The 21,008-nt window shown below is 41.2% G+C and overlaps 1 protein-coding gene across 2 annotated transcripts in view; it reads right to left on the bottom strand.

Moving 5' to 3' along the window:
- Positions 1-1,140: 1,140 nt before the first annotated feature.
- Positions 1,141-21,008, bottom strand: part of dpysl2b (dihydropyrimidinase like 2b) — a 30,216-nt gene continuing 10,348 nt past the window's right edge. For both annotated transcript variants that reach the window (XM_018677749.2, XM_018677751.2), the window contains 13 exons: positions 17,763-17,851; positions 16,135-16,319; positions 14,590-14,754; positions 13,873-13,934; positions 11,404-11,484; positions 10,908-10,976; positions 9,565-9,685; positions 9,003-9,159; positions 8,719-8,860; positions 8,083-8,253; positions 6,339-6,518; positions 5,881-6,046; positions 1,141-5,206 (listed from right to left, as the gene is read on the bottom strand). In XM_018677749.2, the coding sequence (XP_018533265.1) occupies positions 5,115-5,206; positions 5,881-6,046; positions 6,339-6,518; positions 8,083-8,253; positions 8,719-8,860; positions 9,003-9,159; positions 9,565-9,685; positions 10,908-10,976; positions 11,404-11,484; positions 13,873-13,934; positions 14,590-14,754; positions 16,135-16,319; positions 17,763-17,851 (1,680 nt within the window). In that variant the 3' untranslated portion in view covers positions 1,141-5,114. The remainder of the gene's footprint in view (positions 5,207-5,880; positions 6,047-6,338; positions 6,519-8,082; positions 8,254-8,718; positions 8,861-9,002; positions 9,160-9,564; positions 9,686-10,907; positions 10,977-11,403; positions 11,485-13,872; positions 13,935-14,589; positions 14,755-16,134; positions 16,320-17,762; positions 17,852-21,008) is intronic.

The raw sequence follows: 21,008 nt of genomic DNA, 5'->3' as shown, positions 1-21,008 counted from the left end.
CCATGCAGTTCTCTGTTGCTGGTTCAATTATTTCGTTCATTTCAGTATGCTTCAAACAAAGTGCTCCTTGGATTGTCAGGCAGTGTTTTAAATCCCTCTCTGACTGCAGCATGCTTTGCCTAGCAACTGCAAAGATGTGAAAGTAAACACAACTATCTTGTCACTCTTTGTGTGTACAACTGAGTACATCAAGAATGCATTCAGAGACTGTGCTCAGTGTTACTGGCAGTCGTACATCACCAGTGTTCCATCTCTAAGAGATGTCTCATTCAGGGAGCTCAAATACAGTAAAATATGCTACTGAATTACTTCATTTAGTGTAGTTCCTGTGGTTCCCATGGTCACACGACAGGCCCTGGGGCCAAGTTGAACTGTCATCGACTCTGAATGCTGTGGCAAAGAGCCATCTGCATTCAAGAGCTGTCTCCACCCTCCCTGTCCTTTCAGTGTGAAAGCATCTTAAAGGTAGACTTCAAGTGTGCAATAGAGCTCATCATTGTCCCTATGGCCTTCACAGCCTCTCAGTAAGCTTTCAGCCAGGAGCGTTGCTTGGCATAAAGCGCTACTGGGTCACAGGCCCCCCACCATGCAAACTGTGCACAAGTGTTACGCACTGACACATGGGGACGCTTTGTGTGTGTGATGCACAGAATGTGCACGTGTAAAGCTATAGTTTCTATTTGGAGTTAAGACTCTTGCTACACATTTGAGTGGAAATACATCTATTCTGCTGAATTAATGCAATGATAAACTTTTATTGTTGTTGAAAATTAATTGGTGAATCAATACTGGGGCACAGCTCATTTATAGTGGGGCACACACCCCAGTAAAAGGGGTCTGGCAACACCTATGCTTTCAGCCAAACAAGGATCAGGTACAGCCTCAACTTGAGCAGACATTGGCATCTTCAGGAATTAGCTGCTGATGTGGTCAGTGACAATAGTGACCCAGTGCACTCAGTTCAGCTTAGGTTAAAAGACTAACTTGTAGGTGCACTACAACACCACTAAACTATGCTGCACTACCTTTAAAAAAGAAGTGGTTCAAACCTAGTATCAACTAACTGGGACTGGGGTAATGTAGTCTTGCTTGTATAGACTAAAACATAAAAGTCAGAAACAGAGGAAAGAGAGATTTGACTCCTTTTTTTCTTATTTTTTAATTCTTTGAAGTCCTTGTTTTTTCTTTTTTTTCTTTTTTTACATCACCATCCATGGGATTTGACACTTTTTCCATAGTGAGCAAGCATCCCAGGAACCCCACAGCCACCAAGACGAATACCATCACACAGTTTCACTTTCACAAAGGGGAAAGGCTTACAGAGGGGGGATGAATGGGTTCGGGGAGGGGGCAAGAAGGTGTTTCAACAGCATCAACAACCTCAGAACGGACGGAAGCTCCTCTCAGTCTGCAGCACATAGTGTACATACATATCACTCATATATCATTAGCATAATATGGCATAGAAAAAGCATCCAAGCTGACAGAGCATTACAGGAGTATAAGTGTGTGTTTTAGTGTTTGTGTATGTGTGTAAACTGAGGAGGCATGGGACACGGCGAGGATGCCAGCGTTGACAGCTGGTGTTTAATATCCAAGTCAATTCTTCAGGCATGGGTGCTGCATCACAGCAACGGCTGTTTGCCGTTTAGAGTGTGTGTGCGACTTAGTGTACTGTGTGTGTTGAGTGTGTTACTACCATAGTCTGCAGTGTGCTTTCAACTCTAATAGATTCTTTTTAAGCAGTAGAGGATTCTAGGTTCCACGCAACTCAGCACAGGATTATGTAGAAATGGTGCAGTGCTGTCACAGACTAATTATAAAAATGTGTGTGTATGTATGTGTGTGTAAGCTGTACTAATAGCACCAGGTCAGTGCGGGTTGCTAATGGCAACCTCCAATCTGACAAGCGTTGCCATGACAAACAAAAAGCAGAACCCCGAGAGAGTGGAGGGGTCTGTCACCACGGCAACAGCCAGAAACAACAAAAGGGCCAGGGAGAGAGAGAGGGAGGGCGGGAGGGAGGGAGAGGAAAAAAAAGGGAGAATGAAAGGAAGCGAAGTACAGATAAAGACAAACTGAAAGGAAGGAGTTACATGGAAAATACACAAGTACAAGAGGCATAGTTTTACTCTCAGTTGAGCAATGCTTGCTGCCTTGTTTGAGGGCTTCACCCCACCTCACCAATTCACACTCCCGCCTAAATAGTGTAGATGCAGTGAGTAATATGGCATCTACAAAGCAGACCACAGTGGATGAAGTAAAGCCTAGTCAGACGGGGTAAAATTCCCAACTCCTGACTTACAGAAACCTTGTCGCGTGATGTGTGAGTTGCCGAGGAGATCGAGTTTCCATTTCCCACTCCTATCTTGTCTCATCTTTGAATGCTTCAGAGACATGCATTTGTCACAATCTCCCCCTGCTTTGGATTCTTTAAATACGTATACCATTCGTAACGCTGACGGACTTTGCCTTCTATAGGCTTCCAGTTAGATCAGAATGGAGGCCTGGATAAGTGGGGTTGAAAGCACAAACAGATATGGTGTAAGTTTGTATATATATGTATGTAAGAGTGTGAGTTAGGGGCCAGTTGCATAAAGACAGACTTGAATCTCATATTAAGTCAGACCAGCTTTGACACTGAGAGCTAAGACTGATTTACAGCAAATAGCCAAGTGCACAATGTGTTGTGGGCAGGGCTGTAGCTCCTGAGGACACTGAAGTCACGTCCTCAGTATTTCTTTGGAGATTTGACTTTTGACGTGTGGTTCATCTCATGTAATTGACAGTTACTGTTTTTAAAAGTCCCCAAAGGTCTTTAAACATTGAATTTTTTTAGATCAACCTTTCATTAGTGTGTTACATCATTCACACACGGGTACAAACATGTTTATACAAGTGAGTCACCTCTAAATGTTAAAAAAAAAAAGCAAAGGACAACACAAAGACTCGTCACACTATTTGATGTGGCCAATTGCTAACTAAAGCTAAAGCTGCAACAGCAACAACTTTTGACCAGCTGGTTAACTGGTCACTGAAAATAAGTTGGTATTAATGCCTTAATCAGACGTCTAACTGAGGAATTTAAGCCCAGTCTAAAGCTTAGACTAGTCTTAATCTATATTTACGTAACTGGCCCCTGGTTGTGTCCAGGCTGAGCGTGTTGCTCCGTGTTGAGTCATGGGGAAGAAAAAAGCTGCAGAAAGATGGTGACTGGTGGCCAAGACCTTGTTGACATAAGCGGGAACACAGGAAATCAGTTGCTTGGCTTAATGAAAGCCAGATCATGCAAAAAAAAAAGAAAAAAAGGAAAAAAAAAATGGAACAAGAACGTATGAGTGCTCAGCATAGCCCGTAGCGACATCAAGTCCACAACAGTAAAGAGTGCTGTACAGGAGCCTGCTGTGCGTGTCCCATCCCTCGCACATCAACACTGCACACTAGTCAGAAGTACATTAGCTCATGTCTACTTTCAAGCGTAAATCAATAGTGCTCAGCCCTTAGGCACCTAAATACAGAATGACACTAAAAAGCAGTTTGACAACAAGTTAAAAACTCTAAAACATTAGAACATTTCAAGATATCGAGCATTTTTTGTCTTTACAGGGGCTCTACCGGCAGAATAGGCCCTATGAAAGCGCAAAATCTGGCACCTTTGAATCGGTTAATCCTGGCTATTTTACATCTTTTTATCTTACATCCTTCACTTACTTCAATAAGAATAACAAAACAAGAAGAAAAAAATCAAACTATCAGTACAACTTCTGTGGGTTCAGGCACATAAAGAGTAGAAAGGAAAGAGGGATTTTGATGAGTATAAAACAGTCACATTTGGAGGAGGAGAAACATTCTGTATGTAAATGCACTGGTTGGTGATGGACGGTTATCAGATGCTTCGACATTTGTCAATCGCAAAAAATTTGGACCTTTATGATTCACAGGAATGCAAACAAACTGGGAAATATGTAGCTGCGTAGTGAATGGCACCTTCCCCCCGCACTTCTAAAAGTTCTCTAAAAGGACGGCATTAAGAAGCAGTAAGGCAAAGGAAAGGTTGAGTTTGACGTGACAGCGAATACAACTTTCTCCTTCCTCCCCAAAATCTTTCCTTCAATCCTCCCACTTAACGATGGCCTAACGCTCAGAGATGAGGCATAAAGCTCTATTTACTACCTGCCAAAAGCTTCCTCTGCTCCACAAGACTTTTCTCCCGCCAACTCATAAGCTCTAAGGCAGCTGCCAAATACAGAATATGTTTTTTTACTTCTGTACCTTAGCTAAGCCACAGGTGGGAAAACATGAGATGAGAGCCAGAGCAGTGAGTGCCTATAATCCTAATAAAAGATTGCTGTGTTTCTCAATTTTTCAAATCTTAAGGCCATCCTCGTAGCAAATAATCAATTAGATATCGATCGTAGCAGTGTGTGACAGATGGCAGTACACTGGTAAGCGAAGCGATTGAGATGCGACATAATACAAATCACAGATAGTCGACAGCTTGAGGGAAGTATTAGATTCTTGTCAGCTGAATAAACTATGAGACTGTTAAATTTCAAGCAACCTACTGTGTGGCCTATTTAAAACCAAAATAAGAAAATAACAATACTGGTTTTGTACCCATGCTCCATTTATACTACTCCCAAAATGAGAAGAAAGAATGGAAATACAATGGACATCCTGCATGAAAATGATCGTCTTTTCCTAACTGTATTAATTCAGTTTAGTCTCGCTCGACCCTCTCTATTAAAACAACAAAAGGATACACGGCAGGGAGAAAGTACAGTATAAAAAAAATGAAATAATGCTGTCAAAAGTGTCAAATAAAGAGTGTTTTCATTTTTTTCTCTTTTTTCCATCATGAGGCAGACCTTTTTTTTTTGTTTTTTTGTTTCTAGCTGTGTCCTCTAGGATCAGGTTTCAGGGAAGAGGAGAGTGGGTATGTGAAAAAGCGGCAGAGGAGGAAGTGACAGATTGAGGCTGACAGACGGCCCAATCAGGCACTGTGAAGGGGAGAGGCTCCCGGTGTCGTGATGTTGTTTCTCGACCCATCAGCTCCTGTTGGCCGGCCTCCCTCAAATCTTTGTTTCCTCCTCAGCGGCCCGAGGTTTGGCACTCTAACCCAGGCTGGTGATGTTGGCCCTGCCACCTGGGGGCGCCACGATGCGCTGGGTGTTCCGGCGAGGAACGTTGTCGTCAATCTGAGCACCTGTGTGGTAAAAGGGAAAGTTCAAGGTTGTGTTCACATTAAAGTAAACTGAGTTTTTTGGAGGTCATTTTCTATACATTTTTCTCAGTGGGCCTGGTCATACCAGAAAGCAACGGAGAAAAAATCTTCTGCATGACAAGCTAGTTAGCGTGCCTGTGACACAAACTAGCTTGCTTTCTAATCAACGTTCACCTGCGTTGAACTCTGCATGAATTTCACATTAGCATGTCGTAAAAGAATCTATTTTTTCACTGTGACTCTGTTCAGATGGAATGAATCTGGTGTAAAATTATTCCCATAAATGCTGAATGCTGCTCTTTATGTATCTGTTTACAGTTTGACAAAATGCTGTGCGGTAAACTTAGCATAGCTTAGTTCAATTCATCACTGTTTATAGCATCACGTAGCAGCACCATTTCATTTTTCCTTGAAACTGCTGTCAACAAAGTAAAATGGAGTTTTGTTATTCTGTCCTTTTCCAACTCTATTTCTGTGTATCTCTGTTTTTGAGTGGAACTGCTAATTGATTCCATAAATTATTCAATCAAACAACAATAATAGAACTCAATGTTTATCAGACTTTTACACAGCATGCATAGAAACTAATGGGCCTGAGTGAGCTTGGTTGACTTTAGGCACACACAATTGAACCATTCCTTCAACATGTCACTAACCAGATAGACTGAATCCAGACTGGTGCAGGTTACGGACAGGCTGGTTAGGCTGCTTGGCAGGTGAGGTCTTAGCAGAGGAGGCAGGAGTCATGGTTTTAGGGGTGACTGACACCTCGCAGACCGGACCGTCATACAGTCCTCTGGGGACACCCCTCAGCTCGGCCAGCTGCATTTTGGGAAACAAGACGCAACAGTCATGGCAGTGAAAACTAACAAGGAAATATTCCATCCATCCATTCCAAGAAGGATGCATGCACATTTACAGCTAATCCCTAACAAGCTGTATCACATCCTCCAGCTTGCCACAGAACAATCATAAATCATTATAAAAATTGCTGGGTGTGCAGAGCAACATTTATGTTAAAGTGGCCTCTTAACAATGGAAATTCTGCTGAATGGACATCACTAACAATCAAAGACTAAACACAGATACTAGCAGGAAAAACACTGTATTGTACCCTGCTGCGAGCCTTTATCCTCTTGTAGACATAGTCAGAGAAAGGTTTACGGGCCACATAGCGTCCTGAGCCCTCAGTGGTGTGAAGGTTCCCCTCCTCCAAGACGATCTTGCCCTGGCTGATCACCACCAGAGGCCCGCCGCGCACCTCTGTGCCTTCAAAGATGTTGTACTCCACAGTCTGTAGAGAGGAATGATAATGTTAGAGTAGGTGACAAGTCTACCTTTTGTACACTGCATCAGGACTATACCAGGTAGAACTGTGGTGATTTTTAGATTTGAAGCATGGTGAAGTTCTTGTCTGGCCAACAGCTGTGTTCCTGCTATGTTTTATTACAGCTGCTTGTGCTTCATATCATGAAAGTCGATACAACAAATCATCACAGAAATACCTTCAAAGCAGAGATAAAATGATTCATCTTCTCCAGATGATGATGTAACCTCCCTGTGGCACATGCTGTAACTGGGAATGTTGTTGCTTTAGTTCCCAGATTTATGAAAATCTCACTCAGTCTTTATCTGAAAAATTGCCAGAGCAATGTTGATTTGTGTTCACACATGATGCCACCATGTAAAATTGCCAGAATGCAGACGGATTAAAGTGCACTTGTGAAAGGAGCTTAACTGATTTAACTTGCACGGAGTTAGAAGTGTTCCCTCGGACTTCTAATGCTAACAGAGAAAGCAAAGCTAATCGTTGGAGGAGAAAACAACTGATGTGGCACAGAGGCTTCAGTACTTCCAGAGAGAAGAAGAAGAAGAAGAAGAAGAAGAAGAAACATGGGCTGTTTTAGTGGTTTAGGTGTTTGGGTGTGTGTGTGTGTATGTGTTTGTGTGTGTGTGTGTGTTTGTGTCTGTGTGTGTGTGTGTGTGTTGACCAGGAGGGTGGGGAGGTTGCTGTGTGACCAATTTGGAAGCTGTACTATGTGACTCCTCTCTCCAAAAAGCTACTGGAGCTAAAGCTGAGGTCATGGTAATCTGGTGGACTCTGAAAGCCTGAAATGAGATCACCAGTAGGCCGGGCTATCCTGTGACACACACACACACACACACACACACACAACTCAGAGACTCTCAAAGTTTCATACATAAACACTCCAAATGAGCAGTTTCTCCCATGAACATCAGTCCGTCATTTTCTGACCAAGTGTGGAATAAAAAGAAACCAAAGAACATGACAGGATTAGAAGAACATACGCAGCAATAGTCTCTCTGTCTCTCTTATACACACACACACACAAGGATACACAGTGATGTGCCTGCTAACAATCAGAAATGATGTGTTCCAGTTCTCTGGCAGATTTTAAGGATGACATCACTCCCTTGACGCTGTGTGAGGCCCACACCCTGTTCAGCAGTCGGACGGCCATAAAACCAGAGTCGTCCCTTACAGCATAAAAAGTGGACTAATAAACCAGCTCTGGCTGCCATCAATTACATTAACTGAACTGTTATCATTAATATCTATCACGCAGTAGAATAGTTTGCAGAATCACTACCTCGCTCTGGATTTCTAAAAAGAAGATAAACTTTTAATTTGAAGCAACGTTACCTCCATATTTACACTATATGGCTAAAAGTAGGTGTATACTTTTGGGGTACTTTCTCACTTTAGCACCCCCCACTGGTGATACCAAAAAGACACCGTGGTGAATTGTGGCTTTAATGTTCAAAGACAAGAGGCCTCACTTGTATTGAGGTGTAATTATTGTTATCAGTTATGTGTTTATGAGCAAAGATCGTACCGAGTTGTGGCTCTTGGCGGAGATAATCTTCGTGACGTCTGGGTCCCACAGCACCAGATCAGCATCAGAACCCACGGCGATACGACCCTTGCGGGGGTACAGGTTGAAGATCTTGGCGGCGTTGGTGCTGGTCACTGCCACAAACTGGTTCTCATCCATCTTACCTGTCACCTGAAATGAATCAGAGCTGAGAGTGAGAGCGGTACAGGAATCACAGCCTTTTACATTAGGTCTTGTGTTGATCTTCTTCCTGTCATTCATTTTCTTCCATGTTTAGTCAATCAATCTTGCATAGTGTGAACTACTGTGTGTTTCACTGTTCCATGATTTTGCTTATGTGTGTTGTTATACCCACACACTTTTGCCCCTCTTCTTGCCTGTCTCTTTGCATGTGTATTGTCCTGTGAGTCTTTTGCATCAATGTGATGAAGTACCTCGATTTGTGAGGTCTTTAATTCGCTAGACAAACCAAAAACAGCCTGGTTATTTTATCCACAAACAGGTTCTCAATTGATTTTCTATATTGTGATACAGATATCATGATATAAAGTTACATATAACGTGATTTTATCTGTATTGCTCACCCCAGCTCACATTATGCCTCACTCCTGGTTGGAAAAGTATAGAAATACATACCACACACTTGTCCCAGATGATGGACATCCTCTCCTCAGTGCCATTGACACCCTCAGGAATCAAGCTGAAGTCATCTTTGCCCACAGCACGCTGGGCAGTGTTGAAGGGACAGTGTGCACTTCCTGTCACCTGCAGGTCACCACTATATAGAAGGTCAAGAGATAGAAAAAGAGAAGAGAGGACATTATAATTCTAGGAGAAAATGCCTTTCACAAAGTTGACATATTGTCATTCTGACATTTCTTGCTGTATCTCCAGTTTGAATGTTTGAATCATCCTCTTACCAGGACAGCAGAGAGTTGAGATAGTCTGGTGTGGTTGGGTCGGGGCTCAGGGGAGGGGAGGTGACGTAGGCCGCAGCTTTGGCCCAGTTCTTGCTCCAATAGTGTGAACCGTCTGTTCCCAGGCTTGCCGTGATTGGCTCTCCATAGACCACAGTGCCTGAAAGTTCAGTCCCACTATAACACCACATGCTATGCTCCTAGTTTGTTACATTCATGTCATGTAGACCACTGAATGTTTCCAGTGGTGCACATACATATACATGCTCTAACCACTGTCTGTACTTGTTTGTGTCTGTTTTCTGTAAAATCCCTTTTGTGAATACACTTGATTGGAATTGAGCATTGAGCAATTTTATCTGAGCAGGCGTTTTCTAGTCCAAACCCTAAATTTAATTGTGGAAATCCACAAATTAAGTTCTAATGTCAGTGTTAGTGGAATAGACTGAGGTTTTGTTTTAAGTCTCATCTCTGTGGTTTTATAGTTTTGCAAAGGAGACATTAAAATAATGACAAACCCAGCAGGAAATGTTGATTTAATTAGCACAGGGTTTTAGTGTCTCACCCTTCTTCCTGGCCTGAGCGATGACATCAGCAGCGCTTTTGCTCATCACCTTGGTGACGTACAGAGGGCAGTTGGTCTGATTGGCCACAGTCACAGAGCGGTTTACAGCCTCCGCCTCCACCTGAAGGAGAGAGAGAAGTAGTGGAAAAACAGTAGCTTGAGTCCTTTTCTTCATCCTCACTCACTGAGGAGCCCTGCTTCATCCTTATCTTACTAATGATCACCACATGTGTCTCACAGTCCTGTGTTTATAATCATTTTTTCAGAATTTCATGGGATCATGTGAAGATGCAAAACATTGAGTAGGGGAGATGTTTGATGACGTCGCAGCTAGTGGTCTCTCAGAATGTATTAAAGATTTTCGATAAGATAAATCAACTTTATAAAATCAACTATCCCAAGTTTTCCTATAAAGAAAATAATTGCATAAATCTTAAAGAACTATCCTTAAAGTGAACAGAATACTTTATTATTTTTGGTGACAAACTTTTTCATTTTCTTACCAAAGGTTAGGGAGAAGGTTGATCCCACTCACATATCTCAGTAGCTGAACAGGAAGCTACTGGAAGCACCTTAGCTTAAGTTAGCATAAACAAACAGCTCATTGCTAGCTCAAGGAAGTGACCGTGTCTTGTCAGTTTATGTAAGGATTAAACAAACACTATGTAACATGTTGGTGATCTTAGAGATGCTGGTAGGTGGATTTTTGCTACTTTCAGACATAACTAGATTTGGTGTTTTCCCTGTTTCCAGGCTTTGTGCTAAGCTAAGTTAACCAGCTGCAGGTTGTACCTTCATATTCATCATACAGACATGAGAGTGGTTTCGGTGTTCTCATCTAACTCTTGGCAAGAAAGCCAGGACATGGATTTCCCATCCACAGAACCAAAAATAAGGTGAAACACTTAGAAGAACCTTGGCAACTTATTTTGACAAATGATTTCACTAAAACACCACCAAAATGTTCCAAGCAGAAAGAACACTGGATTCCCCATCTTGTCTGTTTGGGATTATTTTTCTACTTTTTGTTTTTGCCATTTCAGGGTATCCCTTTCTCAGATTTTTGCCAGAGGTTTTAAATCACCTTTCTATAAATCACTAAAAATAATTATCTACTATTAGGAAAATAAGGAAATTCCTAAGAAATTTTAGCAAAAAACACAGCTGTAATATGTCACTCTCTATTCAGATTCCACACCTGAATAGTAAGGTCACATCCTAATGTGCGAGACTTTTACAAATACAACTCAGAGATGAACTGATCTGTCACTTCCCAAAATCAAACCAGCTTTTCACCCTACAACAGGTCAGTCAGTATCCACAGTGCTGAAACTCTGTCTCACCTCCTCAGGATGGCTCAGCACATGTCCTTCAGGCCCAGTGATGCCCTGCTCCAGAATCCTGCGCTGCTCCTACATAAATACATGCACACACACACACACACACAGATGATCACACACAAAACAAACCACCGTGGAAATTCAAGATGTTGAGTCATGTGCAGGTGCACGCATGTTCCTCAGGACCAGCCTTGGCAGTGAAAAATGAAGCATGGCCATGACCTCCTTGAATATTCATCCTCATCTGTTGGCTATTAAGAGCTCAGGATTGAACATTTCATCATGACTGTGGAGAAAATGATGTGTCACAGCTTTAACAGGGTTTTATAAAACACAGAGAAGCTGTCAGCCTTTGTGCTGGTGTTGAGCAAAGCCTTGAGTCTTGAGGCTTAGGGCTATATTTTCTCTTTTGCTGCCAATCTTGAGGGCAACACCGAGCAGAAAGTCACATGTCTTTTCATCTGCAGATCCCAGCTCATTATGGATTGAAGTGTCGTACCTCAGCTACAATGTCTCCATTCTCAGCGTGCACCTGGGCGATGGCTCCCAGATCACGGATCACACTGAACACCTCGTACACCTGCAGCAAAGAGACACAGTTATAATTTTTGATGCACCAACTTTTTTGCTGGCAAAGTTTTCAATAAAGTTTTGATAAAAACATCACGGCAGAATGTTTAAGCTGTAGACTAGTTTATAATTTAAAAAAGAAAGACTCCTGCGTGTATTGTTACAGTTCCACTGTGAGAAGATGCTGTCTTTCTCTTTCTTTATGTTAGCCATGCTAGCAACATGGCTGTAGGTATGGCACCGACATATCTCAAAACTACGGGATGGACTGCTGTGAAATTACATACACAAATTCACGGTCCTCAGAAGATGAATTCTAATGACTTTAGTGGTCACCTGACAGTACCTCTAGTGCTACCATGAGTTTGGCATGTGTTGTTCTGAGTATAAAATGTCTAGATGACTGTTGAATGTACTGAATGAATCTTTATGTCCCTTGACATTTCATGTAGTGCCATGATCAAGTCAAAATTAAAAATTTGTCCAATATCCAGTAAGTTAATCACTAAATATCTACAAAACTTATGACATACAACCTTAACCATACTTTGTGTTTAGTGCTAATTAGCAAATCTTAGCACGCTAACAGGATAAACAAAGATTGGGTGCATGGTTAACCCAGTGGCTGCAGTCATATAGTCACTAAAATAACATCCTATGTCCTTTCTGACCACTTTTGGTCAGATAGATCTGGATAGATCCAGATCAAGGAAAAGTGGTCAGAAGATCCGCACAGAGCTGCTAACATGGATGTAGCTATTTGTTGTGCTCTAGCATAACTATACTGATGAAATGCTACTTTATCTTAATATTTGCATTTTTACAAAGTCAATCAGCAAGCCGAGTTAAACAGACTTTCTTACTCATTTCTATTAAAACTAGCATGTCTCTGATGTAGTTGTTCTCAACTCTCTCAGATATGTCATTCTGAACAGTTACACAATTTTATGAACTAAGGCTGCACCTAATAACTTTTTCATGAATAATTAAAGTCTAAGAGCCAAGGTGATGTTTGCTTGTCTTGTGCAAGCAGCAGTCCAAACCCTGAAGACAATCAATTTACAATCATATAAAACAGAGAAAAGCAGCAAAATTCTCACATGTGAGAAGGTGAAGCCAGAAAAGGTTTGGCTAATTTCCTTGAAAAATGACTTTATAGATCAGTGAAAAGTCAATAAATCTTGTTATTTCACCATTAAGTAATCAACTGATTGTTTTTGCAAAAACATGTTCTTTTTCCAGTATTAATATTGAATAATGGACACTGCAGTAACAATCAGACCTACTGTATTTACACTAATTCTCTAATTACACTGCAGTGTTAAAAATGATGTAAAATCAACCAGACAATAGTAATAACCTTAATGATTCCAAATACTTTTGTGATGAAATGACACATTGGCCCAGAATTACAAACAGTATGTGAGTCTCCCACACTGATTGTTTAAGATGACCTCACAGACTGAGAGGAAAACTGACGTGTTGAATGAGTCATCATCTCCCAGCTGCCAAACATGCGGCAATAAAGAGCCATCAAAGTTTGACATAGGAGAGAAAATGATAAACTCTGGCTGCACCGGCCTTGCGAGCATTCCTCACACAGGTGCAAAGACCAACACGGATCTGTTTTCAAAACAGCTTTCAAGTGGGATTAATTCATTCTGACCATGAGTCAGAAAGATACTCGGATGGATATGTGGCTTTCATTATCCAATCACTCTCCCAAGAGAAACACGCAGATAATCAGTGTGAAATGACACCTCGCCAACACAAACAGATTGCAACTGTAACTCACACTGTAGGACGAGTGCAAGAGCCAGAACCAAGACTGAGATATGACTTTTATGATATGAGATATGACTTTTATCAGACTTATTGTAGGCTACTAATCTCTGTCTGTGCTTCTTCAAGTTATTTCTTCATGCCACTGTGCAGTGCGTTGCCAGTTAAAACAAATGCAAATATTAATGTTTTGAACATCTTGGCAGGATGACAAAAATATCTACAATACTTTCTTTTGTTTTAGCACTGTTATTCCTCTGGCTGAGCTCTCAATCTGGAATTATAAACAAGTTATGATTCAGATATTATGTTGGCTAATCCAACAAATGCTGCTTCAATAAACAGTTTCATCTTTGTCTGTGGAGTCATTTATGTGCTGTCACGTCTCATATCAATGATTCATGTAGAGTAGCACAACTTTCATGTGAAAGAATAATTCCAGCTTAATTAGATTTAATGAAGGAGAGTTTCAGCCAAAATGGATAAAGAGATCTGCTTTGATCTTTAGTGTAAGATTTATGTTTTTAAAATTGTTGTAAATCTGGGGTCTCTTCTGTTTCTCAGTAGCACATTATATGACAGAAAGAAATGACAGCGAGAAGAAGGGAGGCCCCACCTGAGCATCAGTGAGCTGGAAAACATCTTTGTAAGCCAGGTAGACCAGGAAAGAGTTGACACCTAAAAAACATAAAAGATGTCAATGTTAAAACCACAAGGGAAAGGTAGGTTTAAAGCAGAAAGTGAAGAGGGTTTTTTTAACAACCTGACTATAAAGTTGTGACTGAGAAAAACGTCAAAATTTTTTACAAAAAATTGAGTGAGGTATAAAAAATGAGTCAGGTATGATGATATGATGATATGATGATCTCCAAATATACTGTTTTAATTGCTTCAAACCACTTCATATTGACAAAATCCCAAAGTGGAGCTGAGACAGAGAAGTACCCCATCTCCCCTGAATAAAATACTGTAAATTTGCCAATTTTGTACAAAAAAACCTGGTGTATGGTGTAACTTGGCTACTTGTTGTCTTTGTATTCTGGGGTGTAATGAACATTTCAGCCTCTAGAGGCCACTAGTGGGATTTTTAGTCATGTTTCTATATTGCTGCTGTTCTTCCTGCTAAAAACAAAATGAGAATATTTTATATCAAAATAGGTTCTTAAACACTAAGTGTGCATATGCAATTTTCTGAAAATGTTTAAATGACTGATAGGAATAAATGTGGGAATAAATATTTTATCTTTTAAAAATAATGAGTCCAGGTGAAACTGGTAGAACACAACAATCTGAGAAACTCTAAATGTGACTTTGCGTCAGGTGATGGTCGCACCGTGATCCTTCACGAGAGTCTCCATCTCCTCCTGGATGCCCTTGTGCCACTCAGTGATGTCCACGTGCAGCGAGTAGTCGCAGCAGGACTTGCTGTCAGCCCATTCGCGCCACTGCTCGAAGGCTGAGATGAGGCTGATGCCGGGCTCAGGCACCACATGGTCAACTGGACACAAACACAAACACAGCGACTCAGACCCTCTGATCTTATATTTGATAATATCCAGATCCTCTGATGTTGAGTCTAGACCCAAATGAGACACTTGATCACAGTTCACACCAGCCTGGTTTGTTCCAAATTTGTCTCAGGTGACTACTTGTGAATTGATCTTTGAAAATAACCACACACATGACTCCTGCCTCGATTCAAACCAGAGCCTGGGCTCAAAGTACAAACATCATCTGTTTATGGTTTCCACCACCCAAAGATAACTTATATGGACTCAAGATGTTACATCTGGAGATGTTACTTTTCAGACACATGTGACTGAATATAATGGCTCATATCTACTTAAGCAGAGGACCCAGATCATTAGATCGCCCTTCAGCAGAGTCAGGAAAGCATGTGTGTTCATATTGCAACTGCAACTAACTATTATTTCAGTCAAATCAATCTGTCAACTGTAATTTTGAAAACAACAGATTAATCTTTTAGTATGTAAACTGACAGAAAATAGTTGAGAAAATGTTTCTCGGAGCTTTTATTGTGTAGTCTTCTATCGGCTGACAGATCAGTTAGTAATTTCAGCACTAATTCATGTGGTCACAAGTGTCTCATCAGATGCATTTTATTGAGTCTGGACCACATGGAACATGGTTGGTTTCTATGGTTTTTATCTGTGATTTGAAATCTGATTTAAATCAAATTCCTGAGCTCTTAAATCACATTTTCAAACTGTCTCTTTGTCCACCACTGACATTCTGGTCACCAGGCTGCCATGAGGTCCCAATTCCAGACCTGTCTGAGTCTGCAGCAGTCAGCATTCAGCCTGAGGTGACATGACAGACTGGGAGTGTTTGTTCTGCAGAGGGGAGAGGATGGATGCGAGGATGTAGCTGCTGAGTCAGAGGGAGGGCCTCTGTGACTTTTCATCTAACTTTGTTATCTTTTTATAGCAGAACTAATACTCAGCAGTGACGCCTGTGTCAGGACATAAGAGGAAACCTGAACAAACTTAAGAACTATAAGATTAAGATGCCTAAAAATACATGAACAGCAGCAGCCATGTAAGGTTTGTAAAGCAACAGCGACCAGTCTGCAGTATGTGTGCGTCCAAAGGGAAAGTAATTCACTTCCTGGCTCAGTCTGAACAGCAGTCAGCACCTCGTGGCTCTGAGTCCTCAGAGCAGATGGGTGGTTTTATATTTTGGCTCGGTCACGAAGAGGCCTGGCACCCCTCCTGTTCTCATTAAGATATTTTCAATTAAAACCAATCAGTGAATGAAGCATCACTGTGGGGAAGGATGCTCTGCAGACGTCGCGCTCAGCTCTGATTCTCTGACAGAAGAGGACACAAACTTATAATCACAGACAAGCGAGACTTACTGATCATGGTGGTGCCTCCAGCCAGTGCGGCCTTGGTCCCCTGGTAGAAGTCATCTGCAGACGTCATGCCTCGATCGGGCATCTGGAAACGTGTGTGCACATCGATGCCGCCCGGCATCAACATGCGGCCATGGGCGTCAATGGTTTTCACCCCGCCGGGCACGATGAGGTTTTCCCCAATTTGTCTGAGAAAAAGAATGTATGAATTTGCCAAGTTAAATCTACAGTCACAAAATAAATGAAACAAACAAAATCGACACACTGTAAGTCACACAAAATACAACTCAAAATCGAATTTAAGTTAACAAATCATTATCATCCAGACATGACAACACAAGCAATAATGAAAATAAAATAATATACTAATATAAAGTAAATTGAATTGAATAGAAAACCAGAGGCTGTGCAGTGCTTAATTAAATGCCAAAATGGCAAAGAAATTAGCTTTTATATTTCACTGCCCTGAGCTGTACATTTGTATTATGATCCATTAAAACAACTAGAAAAAGCTCCCCATTTCAGGCAGTTAAAAATATAATAAAATGAATGTATCCAAAACCAGAGAGGAATGGGTATGTTTTTGTTTGTTTGTTTGTTTGTTAATGAACAAATATTAAAATGTGTGTTCAGAGAGGTGTGTTTATTAGTGCATTAGTATGGGAGGGAACTTGTAATTTTCTGGCCGATGATACTTTGGATGCCAAAGATTACTGGTTGTGTATTTTAAGAAGGGTAGGCGTAATGTATAATTGGGTTGTACTGATTGCTACAGCAGTGTTTTGTTGAGAGTTTTTTCACATTTTGTTGACTGATTTGCAGCCTTTGATAGTTCAAACAGGCCAATGCTCTGACACTACTGTGTCTTCACTGAGCCTTTTGGCTTGAACGAGGAACAGAATTTATTATGTTTCCTCTAACTGACTGGACTTGATCGATGCAGTTTAAGATATATGTGTGTTCTTTTGTTTCTGTTGAGACACTGGGGTGGGGCACTTGGACACCGATTAAGGCAACTCCCAATCTTGGATCCATTATACAACAGATTTTAAATCCTGTTTAACCAATGACAAATGTGTACTACTCTAGGCTGACAATATATGTGCTTGCCTTGCGTCCATTTTGACTCTGATGAAGACACAGTAGTGTCAAAAACGTTGCTCTGCTTGCCCCATTAAAGGCTGCAAATCAAATGTGCTCCAGCCCCTTTTTTTCCCCTTGGACATTCACTGTCCTTGTTCTGTGCAGCTCCTTATTCAGCTGCACTCTGCTGAAAGATGTATGAAGAACCACCTCTCCAAAACGAATCTCAAGGCCCATTTAGTGAGCAAATGTGGCATTAAAGTGGCCAGAAAATGGAAATTCAGACATTTACATCTCTGGACAAACTTATTCCACTCAGAGAGACTATCTCATAAGACTAAAAGTGCCACAAGAGCTACTAAACAGAGCCTGAAGTGAGATTGTCCACCTCCATATTTTGTGGTCTTCTTCGCCTGATTGCTTGTGTAATTATTTACAGTACTTTGTACTGTACTGAGACACATGGACAAATTATAACTTTATAAACACAATAAAAGAAGGGTTTTTATTCAGTTGTTAGCAGCTTAAAGAAAAACTAGTAAACTCACTTGATGACTCCATCCTCCATATAGATGTCAGCACAGAAGGACTGGTCATCATTGACGATCTTCGCTCCTTTGATCAGGAGACGGTCACTCTGGAAGACAATAAAGATGATGAGTCGCTGCACATTTGACCACATTTTAACATAGCAAATATTTCATCAGGAAAAGCTGTGGGAACCAGACGCAGCACATCTGAACACATACAGACTGCCCTGGGATTTTATAGACGCCTGTAAAAATACGCTTATGAGGGTGAGTATCCGATTTGGCTCGATTGGATGTGGGATTAAGTGCATTTGATGAGAGACATTTTGGGAAATGTCACATAAAGGAGTGGATTGTTGCTCCCAATGAAACATAAATATCCAAAACTTGTCCAATTTACACAGCAGTCTCTGCTTGGCCTTTTTAGGATGCATTCTGATAAGGAACACATGGCTGTGCAATGTCTTTCAACTGATACTGGCTTTCTTCTTCTGCACACATACAGATATCCATAAACACACTGTACACACACTTAAGACAGACTACTCAATGATACTTGTGGGGTGGGGTGGGGGGTGGGGGTCAGGCAATGACACAGAGAGCTGTGATATTTGGATGAGTACCAGATTTGTGTGTGGATGTTTTAACAATGACTCTGTTTATAATGTCATGAGGGAATTAGAGAGAGGGATTTAGAAATGCAGCGAGAGGAGAGGAAAGGAGTAAGAGGAGATACAGTAGAAACACGGGTTGATCTGAGGAGGAGTCTGGAATGAAAACAGTCTGAGTGCATTAAGATAGAGGTGGACAGTGTAATCACACACATTCTTATACAGCCACAGTGTCTGATTGACCCCGCCATCCACCCGTGGCCTTCTTAAAAATCATCTCCTTTTTAAATTCACTGAACAGGCATCAGAGTTTAAGTCTTAGTTGAAGCATAAATGATTGATCGCACTCTCGTATTTGTTCACAAAGTATGAAGCTAATGCCAGAAGCTGGCTAATGTAGCTTAGCATAAAGACTGGAAACAGGGTGAAACAGCGAGCCTGGCTCTTTCTTATGATTACAAAATCTGCCTACAGACAAGAGGAGATTTTTTACACATGTGTTTCTCACTGTTTCCAGTCTTTGTGCTAAGCTAAGTTAGCGTGCTGATGGAGGTAGCTTCATGGAAAATGTCAGAAAACTGGTTAATTTAGGGCAGTGCCAAAACATACAAGGCAAGGATGAAGCAAACCAGTTACAAATGTACACTAGGATACACTTAACAAGTTTACAAAAACTTAGAAAAATGCAAACTGTGAAGCATTTCAATAACAACTGACTATGGTTAGAACAAATTAAAGCATCTCTCCCCCATTTTTCACTGCATTCATACCCTTTGTTGCCTGCTTAAATTCTCTGTGACAAACAATACTGTATGTGAAATAAGAGGAGGTGGTAGTAGTGGGTCAAGGAAGCAAACACAAAAAGCATGTACTTGACTTTGACTTAGGTTACCACAACTGAAAAGGGATTTATTTTCTCTTCTTCCTATGATAATACATTTTATACATGAATAAAAATGTCACTAATAAAGCATCTTTTGTATTTTGACCTATTTGAAATTACATTTACTAATTCAATTCAACTCAACTTTATATAACACTTTACACACAATTCATGTGAAGTTAACAGCACTGACTTTATCAGACTGAATATATCTCATATTGAACTTTTTCACATACCCTTGGCAACACTATAAAGACAAACTGACTCAGTAATTTTCTGTCTGTAGATATTTTTCCCACACTGTGTTTTTAGATATTTTTCCCACACTTGTTTCTGATATTGGGTCTGTGTTTGGGGAGCAACATCTTTGAGTGATTTATAAAGGAAATGTCTTTTCATTTTAAATCTTTTACTCGTCTAAAGAGGATGACCCTCTAAAAACAAAGTTACAAAAAATGAGTTACCTATAATTAAATACTGAGAAAATGGTTGTGGAGTGTTTTTGTTAGTAACCATAGCAGTTCGGTTTAGCAGTGCAGTTCAGCAGTTGCTATTAAAATGTAAATAACCATGAGCTTTAACAAAATTAGGGGAGGAATTCAGTGGTACAACAATAAAGACAGCAGCCCGCCTCCACACACACCCCTCTGTCCTCTTCATGTGTCTGAGCCGTAGCAGTAACGGACATAAGAGACGACCAACCAGAGCGCAGACTGTGTAATCAATCATCAATGCCTGCTGCTGCTGTGCCACTTGTCTCTGAGCAGGGGAGAAAGAGGGGAAGCGGGTGGGGGGTCTACCACCTCAACAGCCTCCCACCCTGAGCCCCTCAACCCCCTGTCCCTCCCTCGAGTCACCCCAGCAGCTTGGGACCTCTGTCCAAAAAGGGAGTGGCAGCTCTGGTCACAAGGACTCCAGCATCCCCGGCTAACAAAGGCTGCTCTGTTTGAGCCGCTGCCCGGCCAGCAGCTCTGGCCCAGAGCACAACTGCCGCTCTGCAAAGTCTCCCAGTCAGAGCCCCGCCCTGCATCTGAACCAGCTCATATACAACTCTGCATTGCAGGACTCAGCTCTTTAAAATATTACTTCTTTAGATTTCAAGACTCCTGTTTCAATAATTTGGGCGCTGATGTAGAACAAAATACATTTTTATTGCTGGACAACCAGGAGCAGGTGGAATTTATTTTTTGGTACATGATGTATATAAGAAGGCCAACATATGACATCTGTTTCATTTATCAGATTTTTCTAAAACATGCTCCTTGTGGTCTGCTGGTGCCACCTTTTCATATGTAAGGATGCCCTGCTTTTTCTGTCAGGAGTAATTGTCTTTTTCTTTTCTTCTTCCTTGTCAAAATCTAGTGCCTACATTACCCACAACCCAATTCAACTGCCAATAGTCCAGTCAGAGATTCAGGTGTGTTATGCTAGTAGCGGCTAACGGAGCCTTAGCCTGCTAGCCTCAACCAGATGAGGAGGGGGCTACAGAGAACTGGTAAGTTCACTTCTTTCTAACTTTACAGATCCCGAGATTTTTTTATATTTTCAATCTTAACTTACAACAGCTGCAGAGAATACATTCAGGACATATGTATCTCATAAAGCCTTGTCCTTCTTGTGTTTGGAGAGAAACTGCTCTTTATATATGCATGCTGTAGACAATCTTGCAGTACACACACACGCACACACACACACACACTTGAGGACTTCAGCTGACTGCAGCCGGTCTGGAAAATGCTTTGCAGTTGTCATCTGCAAGGTGTGGCGATG

This window comes from Lates calcarifer, linkage group LG9 (assembly GCF_001640805.2).
Source record: "Lates calcarifer isolate ASB-BC8 linkage group LG9, TLL_Latcal_v3, whole genome shotgun sequence".
Taxonomy (NCBI): Eukaryota; Metazoa; Chordata; class Actinopteri; family Centropomidae; genus Lates; species Lates calcarifer.
Note: the sequence above shows the minus strand (reverse complement) of the source record. Positions and strands in the feature narration are given on the sequence as shown.